Genomic DNA, 17,735 nt, shown 5'->3' on the forward strand with positions numbered 1-17,735 from the left:
ACAGGCCCATCTGCTTTAACTGCTCCCGAGTTGGCCACATATCTCGACACTGCCGAAGCCGTCCGTCCTCGACCTACAGCCGCTACCCGCCGGGTTCTGCATATTCCCGCCGCTCTCCCTCGCCCTCGGAAACGACCTCTGCTGGCCACAACGCTCAGACCCCGCTTACCAACCGTTCGTCGTCACCTCAGCGCCGTCGATCTCCATCGCCCCGACCTCGCCGCCCTTCGTCGCCGGCCCCATATGCCCGCTCCCGGTCGGAAAACTGATGGCTGCAGCATCTGGGGGTGATGCTGCTCTGAGGACCCGACCAGAAAACCCTCCTTTAACTCTTCATGCTCATCGGAACATCCTTAACGTCGACGTGGACGGGGTCCCTGTTACCGCTCTGATCGACACTGGAGCGCACGTCTCAGTCATGAATGCTCGTCTTCGCCGTCGCCTAAGGAAAGTGCTCACTCCTGCCCCCTCAACTGTGGTCCGTGTTGCAGATGGCGGTATGTCTATTGTCGTCGGAATGTGTACTGCTCGTGTTTCAATAGCCGGCCGCCATACTTCTGTGCTCTTCACTGTCCTCGAACACTGCCCTCATGACATCATTCTCGGCCTTGACTTTCTCACCGACCATTCCGCCCTTATAGATTGCGCCACAAGCATCGTTCAACTCGCTCTACCTGTTCCTTCAGAGCCACCGGATCCAATTGTTCACCGACTGTGCACCGCCGACTTTGTCCGCCTGGACCCCGATGCCGCCACTTATGTCCGTTTCTCCTCGGTCCCGCCAGTTCCCGATGGTGACTACATCATTACTCCGGTTCCTGATGTGCCCTTTACACGCAGTGTTGCCCTTGCGCATACAGTTGTCACCATGTCGGCAAATCAAGCGTCCCTTCCGGTTCTCAACTTTGCCTCTTACGTTCAGCCGCTCCCACAAGGTATGTCGCTCGCCACGCTGTGCCCTGCTGCCGAATGCGTCGTATCGGCGGTGAGAAGCGTCCCACCCTCGTCGAACTGCCGCGACTCTGCCGTCCCACCACCTGATGAATATGCAAAAATGATTGCTGCTGACCTCTTACCAGGGCAAGCTCACGACCTTCGGTATCTTCTGTCGTCTTTTCGCGACATCTTTGACTTCGATGACCGCCCTTTGGCTCGAACATCTGTGGTCACGCATCGCATCAACACCGGTGACGCAGCTCCTATTCACAGACGACCCTACAGAGTGTCCAGTACAGAACGCACCATCATACAGCAAGAGGTGGACAAGATGCTCAGTAAAGACATCATAGAGCCCTCGTCGAGCCCTTGGGCCTCACCAGTTGTGCTGGTTAAAAAGAAGGACGGCAGCTGGCGCTTTTGCGATGATTGCCGGCACCTAAACAACATAACAAAAAAAGACGTCTATCCACTCCCAAGAATAGACGATGCTTTGGACTGCCTTCACGGAGCCAAATTTTTCTCTTCAATTGACCTTCGGTCCGGGTATTGGCAAATCTCTGTTGATGACAATGACCGCGAAAAGACGGCATTCGTCACACCGGACGGCTTATATCAGTTTAAAGTTATGCCATTCGGTCTCTGTAATGCGCCAGCTACCTTCGAAAGAATGATGGACTCCTTGCTTCGCGGCTTTAAATGGTCCACATGTCTATGTTACCTCGACGATGTTGTGGTTTTTTCGCCCACGTTTACCACGCACCTCGAAAGACTGGCGAGCATTCTTTCTGTCTTCCGTCGAGCCGGGCTACAGCTCAATTCGTCGAAATGTCAATTCGGTCGCCGCCAACTCACCATTCTCGGACATCTAGTCGACGCTTCTGGTGTCCGCCCGGATCCTGTTAAAGTTAAAGCCGTCAAGGACTTCCCTATTCCCCAGTCGTCTACGGATGTGCGCAGCTTCGTCGGCCTCTGCTCGTACTTCCGCCGTTTCATCAAAAATTTTGCCGGCACCGCTCGCCCCCTGACCGACCTTCTAAAGAAAGACACCCCTTTTACCTGGGGCCCTGCCCAAGAGGAGGCCTTTTCTTCGCTAGTCGACTTACTCACCTCCCCACCTATTCTGGCCCATTTTGATCCGTCGGCTCCGACTGAAGTTCGCGCAGACGCCTGCGGTTATGGGATTGGCGCCGTGCTAGCCCAACGTCACCAAGGGCAAGAACGCGTTATTGCATATGCCAGCCGCCTCCTTTCTACAGCTGAGCGAAATTACTCAATTACAGAGCGCGAGTGTCTAGCTCTTGTTTGGGCCGTAGCTAAGTTCCGACCGTACCTGTTTGGCCGTCCATTCTCCGTAGTGACCGATCACCACGCCCTTTGTTGGCTGTCTTCACTGAAAGACCCCACAGGCCGGCTCGGACGTTGGACGTTGCGCCTCCAAGAGTATTCTTACACTGTTCATTACAAGTCAGGGCGTCTCCATCAAGACGCCGACTGCCTGTCTCGGCACCCTGTAGAGCCGCCTGATCCTGGAGACAACGACCTCGGCCCGTGCCTCTTCGCTATCTCCGATCTGGTTAACATCGCGGACGAGCAGCGACAAGACTCTTCCTTGCGTATTCTCATTGATCGCCTCAACTGTGCCAGCCGAGATCCTTCATTGCAACTGTTCGTCATTCAGGATGGCGTCCTATACCGCCGCAACCTTCGTCCTGACGGACCTCCGCTCCTGCTAGTCGTTCCCCAGCGTCTCCGTTCATCTGTCCTAGCGGAACTACACGACCTACCGACCGCAGGCCACCTCGGCGTCTCCCGCACATACGATCGGGTCCGACGCCGCTTCTTTTGGCCTGGTCTGTACCGCTCTGTTCGGCGTTACGTTGCCCCCTGCGACCTCTGTCAACGCAGGAAGAGACCATCAACGTTGCCTGCTGGCCTTCTACAGCCTATTGACGTACCTCTCGAACCATTCTACCGTGTTGGACTCGACCTTCTCGGACCTTTCCCGACGTCCTGCTCCGGCAACCGTTGGATTGCTGTCGCGACCGACTATGCGACCCGGTACGCTATCACGCGTGCGTTACCAACAAGTTGCGCAACCGATGTCGCCGACTTCCTATTGCAGAACGTAATCCTTCACCACGGCGCTCCACACCAATTGCTGACGGACCGCGGCCGCTACTTTTTGTCCCGAGTAGTTGACGATATCCTCCGGTCCTGTGGCACGCAGCATAAGCTCACTACAGCTTACCATCCCCAGACGAACGGGCTTACCGAGCGCCTCAACAGGACTCTGACCGATATGCTATCCATGTATGTCTCGCCCGACCACCGCGATTGGGACGTTGCCTTGCCTAATGTAACATTTGCTTATAATTCGTCGCGGCATGATACCACCGGCTATTCTCCTTTCTACCTTCTGTTTGGTCGGCATCCTGCGCTGCCATTGGATACATTACTACCGAGTTCTACTGCCTCGACCACCGAGTATGCACGTGACGCCATCTCCCGAGCAACTATGGCCCGTGAAATCGCCCGAGACCGGCTCACCGCATCTCAGACCTACCAGAAGTCAGTTTACGACCGCCGGCATCGCCCAGTACACTATCCGCCGGGCTCACTCGTCCTCCTTTGGTCTCCTTCTCGCCGTGTCGGTCTCTCTGAGAAACTTCTACGTCAGTACAGTGGCCCTTATCGAGTTCTCCGTCAGGTGACCGACGTGACCTACGAGATTACACCTCTTCATGCTCCGACGTCGTCCTCTAGCCCTTTGACTGACGTCGTTCATGTAGTCCGTCTCAAACCGTACCACACGCCTGCTACATCATCCACTTAGCACCGGGACGGTGCTTTTGCCGCCGGGAGTTATGCTACGGTTGTGCTTGTGCTTGGAACGCTCGTGCTTGGTGCGCTCGCGCTTGGAACGCGAAGAGGACGAAGTGCGTTTCTGCTGCTGGGCTTCGCGTGCCCGGTTGTTCGGCTGCGTGGCTGTAAGCTGTTTCCCTGTAAATATATTTTTCCCTTTTGGTGTGCACATCTTCACGTTACAATATATATATATATATATATATAGTTACGACCGGGGGTTTATTCAGGCCACGACGGGCGACTGAAACCAACTGGGTCCGCTTGCTGAGCACGAGACGCAACCAACCACCTCGTTCTAATCATCATCTGCGTACTCAGCGATTCCGACAAAATAGATTAGGCATCGCCTCTTCATGGGCGCACACTTCCCCCTACGCAGCTGAAGCCCGCAGGGCGAATCAAAAAGCGCCGCGCGAATGGTAGGGCTTCAGGCGGGCAACATGAGTCAGCTCAGTTTGTGCAGAACGACGGCCGCTTGCCGTGAGACGCGCTATGCGGTAGTTGAGCTCACTAATTTTCTCAATAATAACACAGGATCCATCGTAGTGGCACAGCAGATTCTGGGACAGTCCCCGCTTTCGGACAGGCCGCCACAACAAGACCAAGTCACCAGGGCTGTAAGTGACGTGACGGCGGTGGGCATCGTAGCGGGCTTTGGACCCATCTTGGGCGGCGAGGATACGAAGGCGGGCAAGACGTCGGGCCTCTTCGGCGAGAGAAAGCGTCCCGGTGATGGAGGGATCTTCATGAGGCTCGGCAGAAAATGGTAGTATGGTGTCCAGGGTGTAGTGTGGAGGGCGTGCATATAGTAAAAAGAAGGGGCTGAAGCCAGTAGTCTCATGGCGCGCGGTATTGAAACCGTAGGTGATGAACGGTGTCTCTGTTTTTGTGTTTTGAGTCAACGTACATTGACAGCATATTAGTGATCGTTCGGCTCATACACTCAGCCCATTCGTCTGAAGATGGTAAGGCGAGAAATGGGGAAAATGCGATGCGCAAGAACGGAGAGGCTGCTTCACGACGTCAGCGGGGAACTGCCGACTACGGTCACTGATGATAACTTTTGAAAGTTCATGGCGGAGAACTATGGACCGCCGCATAAACGAGGACACATGATACGCTGTAGACGAGGGTAGGGCGGCCGTTTCGCAATACCGAGTGAGGTGATCAACACAAACCACTATCCAGCGGTTCCGTGATAGGATTTGGGAAATGGGCCAAAGAGGTCTATGCCCACTTGCTCGAACGGTGCGGTAGGTGTTGTCACAGGGTGAAGCTGACCAGCAGCAACGCTAGTAGGGCGCTTATATCGTTGACCCTGAGTGCAGCTGGCGGCGTACCGCTCAGTCGTGGCCTGCATTTTCGGAAAATAGAAGCCAGCCTGGGTACAGGGGAGCGTTCGTGCCGACCCAAGATGTCCAGATGTAGGGTCGTCGTGCATGGCCATCGAAACTACCAGGAACAAGCGCTGGCCCGTGGTAGAGTAATTTTTTTCCATAGCAGATCATCTCGCAAGCAGAAGTGGTTAGTACCGGAGATGTCTTCAGCCTCCGTAAGAAGAGGCCGCAGGGTCGCATCTCTCTGCTGTTCCGTTTTGAATGTGGTGAGGTCAGGAAAACACGGTGATACTGACGCGACGCAGTGGTAGAAATTACCGATGCTAGACTCCGTCTCAGGAAGGGGCAACCGCGAAAGACAGTCCGTGTCAGCATGCCGGCGACCGCTCTTGTAGGCAACTGTGTAGTTAAACTCTCGTAGCCGGAGAGCCTACCGTGCAAGGCGCCTACACGGGTTCCGAAGGTTAACGAGCCAGCAGAGGGCATGATGGTCGGTGACGATAGTGAACGAGCGGCCGTAAAGAAATGGAAACGCTGCGTGCCAAACACGACGGCGAGGCATTCCTGCTCGGTGACCGTATAATTGCGCTCCGGCTTACTGAGCGAGCGACTCGCATGTATACGCAACAACGTGCTCTTTGTTGTCGCAGCGCTGGACAAGCACAGCGCTGAGGCCAACACCGCTGGCGTCAGTATGAATCTCTGTAGGGCCGGAGGGATCGAAGTGGCGAAATACAGGATGGGACGTAAGAAGGAATTTTAGGTGGCGGAAGGCGGAGTTGCACTCAGGGGTCCACTCGAAAGCCACATCATTCTGAAGCAGGCCTGTCAGGGGGTATGCGATGGCCGTAAAGCAAAGAATAGAGCGGCGGAAGTATGAGCTTAAGCCCAAGAAACTTCGCAGCTCTTTGAGAGACTGTGGTGGCTTGAACGGCTCGACAGCTGCAGTCTTGACTGGATCAGCTCTGATGCCGTCCTTGACTACGAGCTGTCCAAGCACTAACGCTTGACGTGCACCAAATTGGCACTTTTTAGAATTAAGCACAAGGCCAGCTTTGCGCATACAGTCCTGGCGAGAGCTAAACTGTCGTTGTGTTTACTGAACGTCTTCCCGAAAATAACAACATCGTCAAGGTAGCACATGCATATTTCCCATTTCAAACCACGTAGTATAGTGTCCATAAATCTCTCGAAGGTGGCGGGTGCATTACAAGGGCCGGCTGGCATTACATTAAATTCATAAAGCCCTTCAGGTGTAATAAACGCTGTTTTCTCTTTGTCCGCGGGACGCATAGGGATTTACCAATACCCAGACCAGAGGTCAATAGAAGAGAAGTTGGAGGCTGAAAAAAAACAGTCGATGGCATCGTCGATTCGAGGCAGCGGGTATACGTCTTTTCTTGTGCCGGCATTCAGACGTCAGCAATCTACGCAGAAACGCCATGATCCACCCTTCCGAACAAGAATTACAGGAGCAGCCCAGGGTCTCGACGACTCTTGGATAACGCCTTTGGTTAACATCTTCACATGTTAATTGATCACCTTGCGTTCAGACGGTGACACTAGGTAGGGCTTTTGTCGGATCAGATGTGAGGCGCCAGTGTCAGCCCGGTGCAGGGTCCGAGACGAGGGGATGGAAAATAGGCCACCATGCTGTGAGAAGTCAAACGCAGTGGAGTGTCGTAGGAGGATGTCCAAGAGAGCACGGCGCTCATGCGTGGAAAGCGATTTGTCGATCATGCAAAGTAACTGTGACTCGTCGTAAAGCTCTGGCGCAGCTGCGCCCAAGGCGTCGGTAACCAAGGCAACGGATTGCGGCGAGTCGTGGCTGCATGAAGCAAGCTTCACGCCTTCAGGCCGATTCTACAGATTCTGTCGAACAATTCTCTGTCCGCAGTGCAGTGCGTCCGGTGGTGACGGAAACCATGCCATGGAAAACCAAGATATTCTTCTTCATGCAGGTCAAATGGTTTGGCTCCACAGTCGCATCAAACACGTCGAGAGTGGTGCCGGGGAAGGAAACCGGTACGCATAGAGCCGAAGAAAGAGGAACGACAGTATGTCGGGTAACACAGAACTCATTCTCTCAACTGCGCGAGCCTTCCACAAGGCCAGTGGTAGACGCTGAGCTTCCCGGTGTGACAGACGTTAGCGCCACACATCTGCAAAAAGTCGACGCCAAGAACAACGTCGTGCGTCGATCGAGCGAACACCGCCATTTCCGTGCTGAACCCTTGACCACTCAAGGAAACCTTAACACTACACACTCCCACTGCAGGCAACGGCTCGCCACTCACACCACAAAACTTGGCATTTTTGTCCCATGGAAACAAAACTTTACGTCCGACGCGACACTTAAGCACGGCACTCATGACTGAAACAGTAGCACTGGTATCCACCAAAGCCAACACTGGTACACCATCGACTAGCACATTCACTTTGTTTCGTAACATCACTACAGGCAGGGGTATTTCTTCCGGCAATAGCATTACAGCGACCTCACCCCCATCGGTCGCGCCGACTAGTTTTCCGGCGGAGGTGAGGAAGAGCGGCGTCAGGGTGATGGAGATCGACGAGTTCGGAAAGCTGGAGGTGGTGTCACACTTCTATCCGATGCCGGCGAACGATTCCGCATTTGTGCAGGCCATGGGTTGCCGGAATCAGGCGGTGTTGGGATTCAGGTAGTGTGGTTGGGCCGGAGAAAAGACGAAGAAGATCGGAGGAAGAAAACGTGGAAAACTTTATACAAAGACTATTTACATATTTATAATAGCCACCCGATTCTTGGCCGATCCCCCAGTGTGGGTATGTGCCATCTTTTGATTGGCTAACCACAACAACCACAACATACTGTACAGGTGAGAGCAACTGAGAGTGCCTCTCAGTAAAGAAAGCTTCCTAGCGGTCGGGAGTCTCTCGGTACCCAAACCGGCAGCTCGTTAAGTACCCTTCGTATTCCCCAGATCCCTGGCTGGCGAATACAGTTCGAAGAATGATGTCCAATCAAACGTGCAGACGATGACACTGGTGGGACCGCCTACGGCAGGGCGGTCCTGATGTTCTCTCGCAGTTCGGTCGATGGAAAGGGAACACGACACGGTCACGTTGTCGTCAACACAGCTTCTACGTGGGCGCGCACGTAAGTCCAGACTGCGCCCATGTGGCCCCGAAGGCGCGTACGTGACATAGGAATGCGGGCCCATGTGGCACAGGAATGTCAGGCTGTCTCCCAGCAGGGGTTGAAAGATCTTGCACTTCGTCGTCTGATGACAGGAAGGCGGAACCTCTGTCGAAGGCGCAGCTCTCCCCCAATTTTCAACCCCAGCGTGACTAATGAGGACAACACTCTGTTCGTCGACTCGATAGAATGCTCGACCACGTGGGGATGCCATTGTCGTCGCTGCCTTTGCCCTTTCTTCCGCGGACGCCAGTATTTGCAGGCACGTTTCTTTGGTTTTCTGGAAATCCTGGTCGGGGAGTTCGCGTCTTTATTCATTTGGGCTGGAAGGCACGCCAGGCATAACAGCGGGTAGGATGGGCATCGACTAGGAACAGGTTGGTAATCAGGCCGCGGAGGATAGGTAGAGGAGCCGTAACGGGATGGATGTCAGCGGGTACAAAATCGGGAGATGTCACCAGGCTGACCGCAGCGGTAGCGCACAAGAGAGGGACCAAGAGCAGACTGCGCCGGCGAGTAGTCATCATACGAAATACTGGGCCGGAAGTGCTCGTCGTATGTGGCAGGCGTGGGCTGGTAAAAACGAGACCGGTGGTCCGGGGACGATCGCTGTATATTGCTCGGCCGCAGCCACCGGGGTACGCAGTGCTCCTCAACGTCCGCAACATTAATGGCGGCTGGCAGAGAAGGGCGCGTGGGATACACAGGAGGGAGCGCTGAGGAATTCTGAGTGAGTTCCAGTGACCTGGCCAACTCTTCGCGAACGATCTGGTGGATCGTGGAGGCCAGATCACACGACGATGATGTGTCTACAGCTGTCACCGTCTTCACCCCGGTGAAACGTCCGAATTTCGGCGTGATGCGACGCATTTCCAATGTCTCAAACGTCCGACAGTGCTGGATGACGTCAGACACGGACTCGAGACTTTCTTTTCCGATCAGAAAATTATAGACGTCTTCGGCGAATCCTTTAAGTAAGTGGCCAACTTTGTCCTCTTATGTCATGACAGGAGAGTCGACCTTGCATAATTTGACGATTTCTTCAATGTACTTCGTACATGTCTCACCGGGAAGCTGAGCGCTTTGCGCAGGCGCTTGTTCGGCTCGCTTCTTCTTCGCCACTGAGTCACCGAAGCACTTCCTGAGCTCCTATACAAAGCGGTCCCATGTCGTGAACGAATCCTCGTGGTTGTCGTACCACGTTAGGGCCGTGTCAGATAGAGAAAAGACGACTTCCGCAAGTCGGGAAAAGGAGTTCCACTTATTGTAGCGACTCACGCGTAGGTAGTGGGTGAGCGATTCATCGACGTCGTCGCTGGATGAACCCGCGAACGATCGTGGCTGCCGGTAATGCTGCCACGACCTGCTGGGCACAGATCTCGGAGCATCACCGTCCAGGGTCATCATGGGAACAGAAGGCGCCATACCAACAATGCAACGACTCCGGCGAATGTGAAGCTGGAGATCCGTCTTCAGGGAACCTGTATACCCCGCACCTCCACGAAGATGTTACGACCAGGGGTTTATTAAGACAACGACGGGCGACTGAAACCAGCTGGGCCCGCTTGAAGGAAGGAAGGAAGGCCTCAGACGTTGCCGGCACATACCCACTACGGGGCAGTGGCCAAGACACAGGCGGTTAATTACTGGATACAGGAAAGTCTTGACGAGAAAAGGAGTGGTAATAGTATGTAGTCTGAGAGATTGGAAGAGGGAAGGAAAGGGGTCCAGTTAATTTGGAGATCAAAGACGGGACAATTGCTTAATGTGCATAATAGTACACAATGCCTGTAATGTTGCAACGTTGTACTGACTGAGGGCGGGAAAAAGAAATTAGAATGGGAGTCGCACCGTTTCTTGAAGAAAATTTTGCACAGCAGAGCGCACACTCCTGTCGCTTCGTCCAAGCAAAGAAGCGCCAATGGAAAGAACAACCGCGGAAGACACAGGCAAGCCTAGTTGATGAAATGGAATTTGCAAAAGACGCTTCCTCAAATGAGAAAAGCGGCGGCAGAACAGCAGGAAGTGATCTATTGTCTCAGGTTCGGCACAAAAAGGGCACAGTGGGGAAGCTGCCAGGCCAGATCTGTGAAGGTAGAAATTTAGAAGGGGAACCCGGCAACGCAAGTGCGTGAGAGACCTCTAGTCTGCGTGAGCGCCAGTCTTTGCTACTCCAAGGATGCAGAAGATGCTGATATTCGGGAGATGATGTAAGAGCCGAGGCAGCAAATTCCTGAAATATTGTATAGCTGCGAAACCTCACCGCAGCTGTATATGCACACGATGGCAGGACAGCAACAACTGGGCCGCTGAGCGAGGCTCTTGCTATGGAATCTGCAACCTCATTTAAGTGAGAGCCCATGTGACCGGGTAACCAAAGCAACCTTACCGAATTTAGATGGAGCGGAATCAGGAACTTAAAGAGGCGTAATGGCCGAGAGTCAGTGGGTGAGGATAAGGAAGAGCAAATGAAGAGAGAGTCTGTCATAACCACGACCTGGGAAACGGTAGATTTTAATTTTCGTAAGGATAAGATTACTGCTAATAATTCAGCCAGAAAAATTGGAGTGAAGTCAGGAAGACGGAGGAAGGCAGGTGTGGGAAAAAATTCCCACACCTGCCTTTTCGCGATCCTGCGAGGCATCGGTAGCAATAAGAACAGGAGTGGGAAAGGACCTTAGGTGGTCCTGCAATAGACCCTGAAGAAGCGGGAAGGGCTGCAGCTTTGAATTCGATGGAAAAATGTAATCGAATTCAATGTGGACAGATGAGGAGTTGTTATATATTTGACGGACATCTGTGAAATGAATATTAATGCGATCAAGGAGGGACTGCACGTAACATATCTGCGGGGTATGAAATCGAGACCAGGCAGCACTAAAAAAGGCGGAAGGTTGACTAAGAAATATTATGCTGGAAGCGTGAAGAGGTGAGTCGCATAATTTTAAAAATGTTTGAACTGTTAAAAGGCGAAACCTAGCTGATAACGAAGGCATTCGTGCCTCAAGGTGCAGAACAGCATTGGCGAAATATTTTGGAAGACCCAGACAAATGCGCAACGCCTCACGCTCCAAAAGCACAAGAGGGCGAAGTTTATAGGCAGGAGCTCCTGAGAATAAAACACACCCGAACTCCAAAATTGGGCGGACGTACATTTTATAAATCATCAGAAGCGTAGGCCTTCTCATGCCTGACCTAGCACTACAAAGCCTGCGCAGGATGCCAATGGCCCGAACTCCTTTTGCAGAAACTTGCTCAATGTGTGGCCGCCAGGAGAGAGTAGGTACGTATATTACACCGAGATACTTCCCCGTCTGAACTTGAGGTAATATGTTATTTCTATAGACCAGGCAGATGTTTACTGGAACAGAAACTGGAAATACTAACAATGCGCATTTCTTCACATTAAGGGACAGATGAATTCTTCCTAGCCAGTTGTCAAGAACATTGAGGTAATTTTGCAGGGTTTGATAAAGAGTGTGAATGTCACCTGCTGATGCAAAAAATGCAATGTCGCCGGCGTACACATAAGTTTTCACATTTTGAATGCATGGAATTGAGCACGACACGAAACCAACCACCTCGTTCTCCTCCTCTTCTGCATACATAGCGATTCGGACCAAGATGCCGACCAAATAGACTAGGCATCGCCTCTTCATATATATATATATATATATATATATATATATATATATATATATATATATATATATATATATATATATATATATATATATATATATATATTGTCACGCGTGAGTGCGGGAGATCGCAGTTCACAAGAAATAGCAGCGGGCTTCGGCGAACGTCTTGACCACAACTCTAGATCGCTGTCACTTTCATTTCCTCTTTTTGAGGCGGCGCGTGCTTCAAGTCAGCGCTAAGGGAACATGCGGAAAGCACGTGTCACTCGCTCCCCGGGAAGGAAGAGCATCGTCCTGATGCGTAGCCTGTGTGTTCTTCCACTCGTAGTAAGGCTTGAGACGAACAACGTGTACAACCTCAGGGTGCAGGGATCGCCGAGACTTCTGAAAGCCGTCAGAAACGACCTAATAGTTGAGGTCTCCGATTGGCCTGATCATTTTGTAGGGTCCAAAATACCGGCAGAGGAGCTTTTCGCTAAGTCCGCGTCGGCGAATGGGAAACCAGACCCACACATGGTCTCCTGATGTGTACCGAGCGTCACGACGTCGGAGGTTATAGTGTTGGGCATCTCGGCATTGTTGGTCGAGAATCCGCACTCTGGCCAGCTGACGAGCCTCTTCAGCGAGCTGCAAGAAGGTGTGAAGATCCGCGTTCGGGTCGATGTCTTGCACATGCGGTAACATGCCGTCCAGCATCGTGGTCACGTTGCGGCCGTAAACGAGACGGAACGGTCGCATGTTGGTCGTCTCCTGTACGGCCGTATTGTATGCGAAGGTGACGTATGGGAGCACTTCGTCCCAAGTTCTGTGCTGAACGTAGACATACATTGTGACCATGTCACATAGCGTTCTGCTTAATTGTGCATAACAGTGCATAACAGTGCACCGAGGTGCATAGGGGAATGTGTCTATTTACTTATCTTTTAATCTGTAGTGCCAATAAATGGGACAATATTACTTCAATTAATCTGTCACCCTCATTTCATTCGCCGTCTGCAAATAGCTTAACCGGGGTCTCGGTCCTGGCTGCCTTGATGTTATAGGTAGCATAAGAGGGTTCGCGCGAAGTTTTCGCCCTCGCCGTTAGATGACGTTAAACGTCACACTCGCGGTATTACAGGACGTGCTACATCCGCCGCAATGGACTAGGGTGGCGCTGGTGAACACTCTCAAGGTTCGCTTACACGCAAAACATAAATACCCGCGAAAGCAACAGATTGGACCGCCATCGCCGTAGCTCAGTTGGTAGAGCACCGAACGCGATATTCGGAGGCCGTGGGTTCGGATCCCACTGGCGGCATGTTTTTTTTGCTGCTGCTTGATAAGTATTTTCTTTGTGTAGTGCTCATCAGTGGGATAATAAAATATTAATCTATCGCCTAAATAAAATTACTGTAAAGCAGCAGAAAAAGCAACCATGCCGCCGGTGGGATCCGAACCCACGACCTATCGCGTCCGGTTCTCTACCAACTGAGCTACGGCGACGGCTGTCCAATCTGCTGCTCTCGTGGGACCCACGAGAGCCTGGCTAGTCCTGGTGTGCCCTTCTGCCCTTTCTCCCGACTTTCGGTGACAATATTATATAGAAACACTGCCTTTACAGTTATGTACATTGAGGCTTAGCACTTCCACAACAGTTCAGTTTATGATTTGTAACCGCTGTACACTGCCATCAAAGCGGGTCTTAGTCATGCTGCTTACATAGCTGCTTTTAGTACTCACATTTTTTTCTGTACTGAAAAAATACTGAATAGTGAATGTGAAAGTGAATGTGGGCCCACGGACACTTCAATCGCGATTACAGGCACGTGGCAGTGGTGCCCACCTGTAAAAAGCAATGCGTTCGCACAATATTTCGTGCTTAGCCAGTCAATTTTTAAGAGCGTTAGCTCTTATTCATCACGTTTCTCGATTTCTTGGGGTCCGCACCACCTCCTTTCGGCGTGAAATCTTCGAAGACCGAGGAATTCAAGATGGCGGCCCCCACAGTAAATCGATATAACAACCCAATTGGTGATTGATTGGTGACGTGATTGGTATATGGAATTGGTGATTGATTGGCGACGTCACTGATTTTGTGACGTCAAAATTAGGTGGTCACGTGATTATGTTTAACTGCTTATACCTCAGTAATTAATGACCTCCTCATAAAACAAATGAGATATCTGGAACACTCTAGATAAGTAGCACACGTTAGACAGCGATATTAACTAATGAAGTTAACATAAGCTAATATTTAGTAATGGTTAGGCTTAAATTTAATTGCTTATAATAGTATAACCGATGAGGTCATGATCTAACTAATGGCATATTCTTAACGGGCTGGATGAGTAGAATACGTTAAATATCGGTATCGCCTAATTAGGCTAATACTTAGTTATGGTTAGGCTTAACATGGCGGCCGGGACGTCAGCACTCGGCAGCTAACTAGGCGGTAGGCGCCCGCTCGCCGTGAGGTATAGAAAACTAGCCTAATCACGCGGTAATACATCGCATGGATGATAGATTGCGCTGCAAAATAGCTAACGCTCGTTACTTGAACGTGTTACAGACGGTGGCGGATAATTTTTTTTCTCTCATGCCCTCTCAATTTTTTGCAGACTGCGCATGTCGCGCACGCACGCACGCACGCACGCACACACACACACACACACACACACACACACACACACACACACACACACACACACACACACACACACACACACACACACACACACACACACACACACACACACACATGCAAGCACAGACACGCAGGCAGGGACACACAAAAATCGTGCCCGTCATATGGAACTGGTCCACCCACCTCCGATTCTGGTACCAGGTTTTGACCTGGGTCTCAGTGAGTCTCAGCGCCTCGGCCACTGACCCTCGGTCGGAGACGCTGAGATACTTCTGGTAGCGAAACTTGGCCTCGAGGAAGGCCAGCTGCGCCTGCGTGAAGGCCGTACGCCGGCGCCGGGGCTTCTTGACGCCTTCCGCCTGTCGGCCCTGCTGCTGCTGGCCACCGCTGGCCGCCGCCTTCTTGGAGGAGGGCTCGCCCTTGGCGCCTGAGGACGCTGCCCTTCGCGCAGACTTGCTCCCGCTTGGCGGAGGTACTAGAAACGTTGGAATGCTCAGCGTCAACATCCCGGAGTTGAAACCCACACAGAAGACCGTCCTTCTTTATGGACAAACCGCTTGCGCCCGCTCCTTTTTTCGTTTCGAAAGGCGATTTAGGACTTCGGTTCAACCTAACTAATGATGTCTGAAGAAGCCCAGCTGCATATACAATATATCATAGCAAGTGGGCTAGCTGCTGGGTTGAAAAAAGAAAGTGGTATGGATTTAACGTAGTTAGACTGAGTAGACGCGGGAAGGCATGTGTTTAGCCTGCCTGGCTCATGGTTTTGCTTTGCCGGGTCGTCAGCCCATCTGGCGACGATGTTAGTTCGATAGTAGTATTAGTTAATGGAGACGACGATATGCAATGCACAGCACGAGAGTGTGGGTTGCAGTTCAACACGAGCCGTGATCGGCTGCGGCGATATATCACATGTGCTCTCGTGCAGTGGCCAGCGAAGCTGTACTGTTCGCGCCGCGGTGGTTTGGAAACCCAGTCGCGGCAGTATTTATTTTATTTAATTATTCATGGCTTAGCCAAGGTTGCCTTCAAGGTAAAGCTTCACACAAACTCGGTAAGCCGGTTTGACCTCGCGAAGTAATGCCCTCGCACTAAAAGTGGGCATAGCATGTGATCAGAAGGCCCAATGCGGCGGGTTACTCAGGGTCACGGGGGACTTCAAGGAGCAGTAGGCGTTGCAGGGGGTCGGCAGAGGGTGAGGTGGTAGGTTGAAATAATAGTAAGTTAGCGTGGATAGGTGGACCGCAGCTGGCACAGGACAGAGGTCTTTGCAAGAATGGGTCCTGCAATGGACATAATTGTCGATATTGACGTAGGTAGCGCAAAAATTCACAGACTGTTTTACTAATACCGTTACAGGGTTTCTTCTAGAGAAAAACTGTATGCTGCAGGGACTCCACCACGTTCAGTGTTCAGTATGCTGTCGGCGGATACTCGCAAGAAACAAGTTGCAGCAACGCTGTGAATTGCTGTTGTGTTCGACTCAGACAGCAAGCGGAATACATCCTTGCGAAGATGAGTAGAGCGGCTTCCTCAAGCAAGCCCTGCTACAATGCCATGCCGCCTGCATACACGGGTTATCGTTGTCAGTACCAGACTCGATGGCAGGTTGTCTTAGAAGTAAATGTTTCCTCTTACTTAGAGCTTATCAGCAAAGTAGGCAGTAGTGAGACGCGCCCGAGTGAGTGGGCCTAAATGGTGAGTTCGGACAAGAAGGGTCATGGCACCGACGGCGCTACACGTGGATAGCCACGCGCCATGGGGAGGCGAAGCTAGAGGGTGCTGGGGAAGAAAAGGGACTGGTGCAGCTGTCGGCACTGCCTTTTCGTCCTCCGTTCATCGGACGGAGAGAACGGACATGAATCGCATCGCATGCTTGAAGCCCGTTTTATTGGTCATATATATATATATATATATATATATATATATATATATATATATATATATATATATATATATATATATATATATATATATATATATATATATACGAAAACTACACAAAAGAAGGCGACAGGGAGCCCGGACCAGCAACGCTTTGACAGGCTTAACGCCAGTTCAGGATAAATGGAAATAAGCTAAGTGCTCGAAATAAAAAAGAATACATAATATAAAGAGGAGAGCAGGGAAGTAAAATGACCAAAGCCACAGTCAAACAATCAAAGCACGGTGTGCAGGCCACGATGAGAGCCACCCAGGCCAAACAAAGGAGGAGGGGACAAAGCACCGCTGGCTTGGCAGCCCTTATATTCTCTGGCGGTGGCGTGCTTCTTGGGAGCAGTGTCCGGAGCCCAGTGCTGGAGGCAGCGTTTGAGTCAGAGCTCACGTGGTGACATGGATCCAAGAAGGCAGAGACAGAGGCACTGACTGACCTTTTGCGCGAGTGCTTCGGCGTCATCGAGACATAACAGTTCGTGCCCAACAGTGGTGGAGGCGGCAGTGAGGGCGGTGGCGACGACGCATGTAGTCTCTCAAGCTTTTCCTTCGTATCTATGTCCATCTATTCGCCTCTGCCTTTCAAGTGGCAGTGATGGTAATTGGAGATCGCCATTTTCTCGTCGTGTGGACGGAAGGACACCGGACGGACAAAAGTCCACGGAAAACAAGGGGTAAAAATATAGCCATTAAATGCATTCATGCATTAAAAAATATACTGAAGGCCATCGCGGTTGAGCTCCTTGTCACATCTTTTGGCTGTAAAACGGCCGCGGTCTGCGTGATGCGAGTGTATGTTGCCCTGTCCTGTCAGGTGCACTTTCCCCAGCGACTACTGCACCGGTAAGCGTTCTTTTAGGCCTTCCAGGAATTCACAAATGGAGGTAGTGCAAGACCATGATTCGGCTAAAAACACCAATTTAAAGCATTTTTTTCGGCTTTTCTAGGGCTCCAGCGGAACTTTGTGGGAGGGTGGTACCTCTCTAAACACTTTCCTGGGTGGAGGTCAACCATCCTCTCGTATGTCTTGAAAAAAAAAAGCCATCTCCCGTCTGCCGCCTTTTATCGTTCTGTCACTGCAGACAGCGGGCAATCTGCCGCGAAGGAGGCATATAGTTACATAGTTGTCTTCGTCACTAAAGTCATCTTCGTTTTCTACAAAGTCATTAGACAACTTTCCATACAACACACCAGCTGGAATGGAAGCATGA

General features: G+C 51.6%; 1 protein-coding gene across 1 annotated transcript in view; it reads right to left on the minus strand.

Moving 5' to 3' along the window:
• LOC144098189 (homeobox protein SAX-1-like) overlaps positions 1-15,095 on the minus strand; it is a 39,252-nt gene extending 24,157 nt beyond the window's left edge. The window contains exon 1 of the mRNA XM_077630702.1: positions 14,773-15,095. Within this exon, the coding sequence (XP_077486828.1) occupies positions 14,773-15,095 (323 nt within the window). The remainder of the gene's footprint in view (positions 1-14,772) is intronic.
• Between the last annotated feature and the right edge of the window lie 2,640 nt (positions 15,096-17,735).

The sequence above is a fragment of the Amblyomma americanum genome, chromosome 7 (genome assembly GCF_052857255.1).
Source record: "Amblyomma americanum isolate KBUSLIRL-KWMA chromosome 7, ASM5285725v1, whole genome shotgun sequence".
Taxonomy (NCBI): Eukaryota; Metazoa; Arthropoda; class Arachnida; order Ixodida; family Ixodidae; genus Amblyomma; species Amblyomma americanum.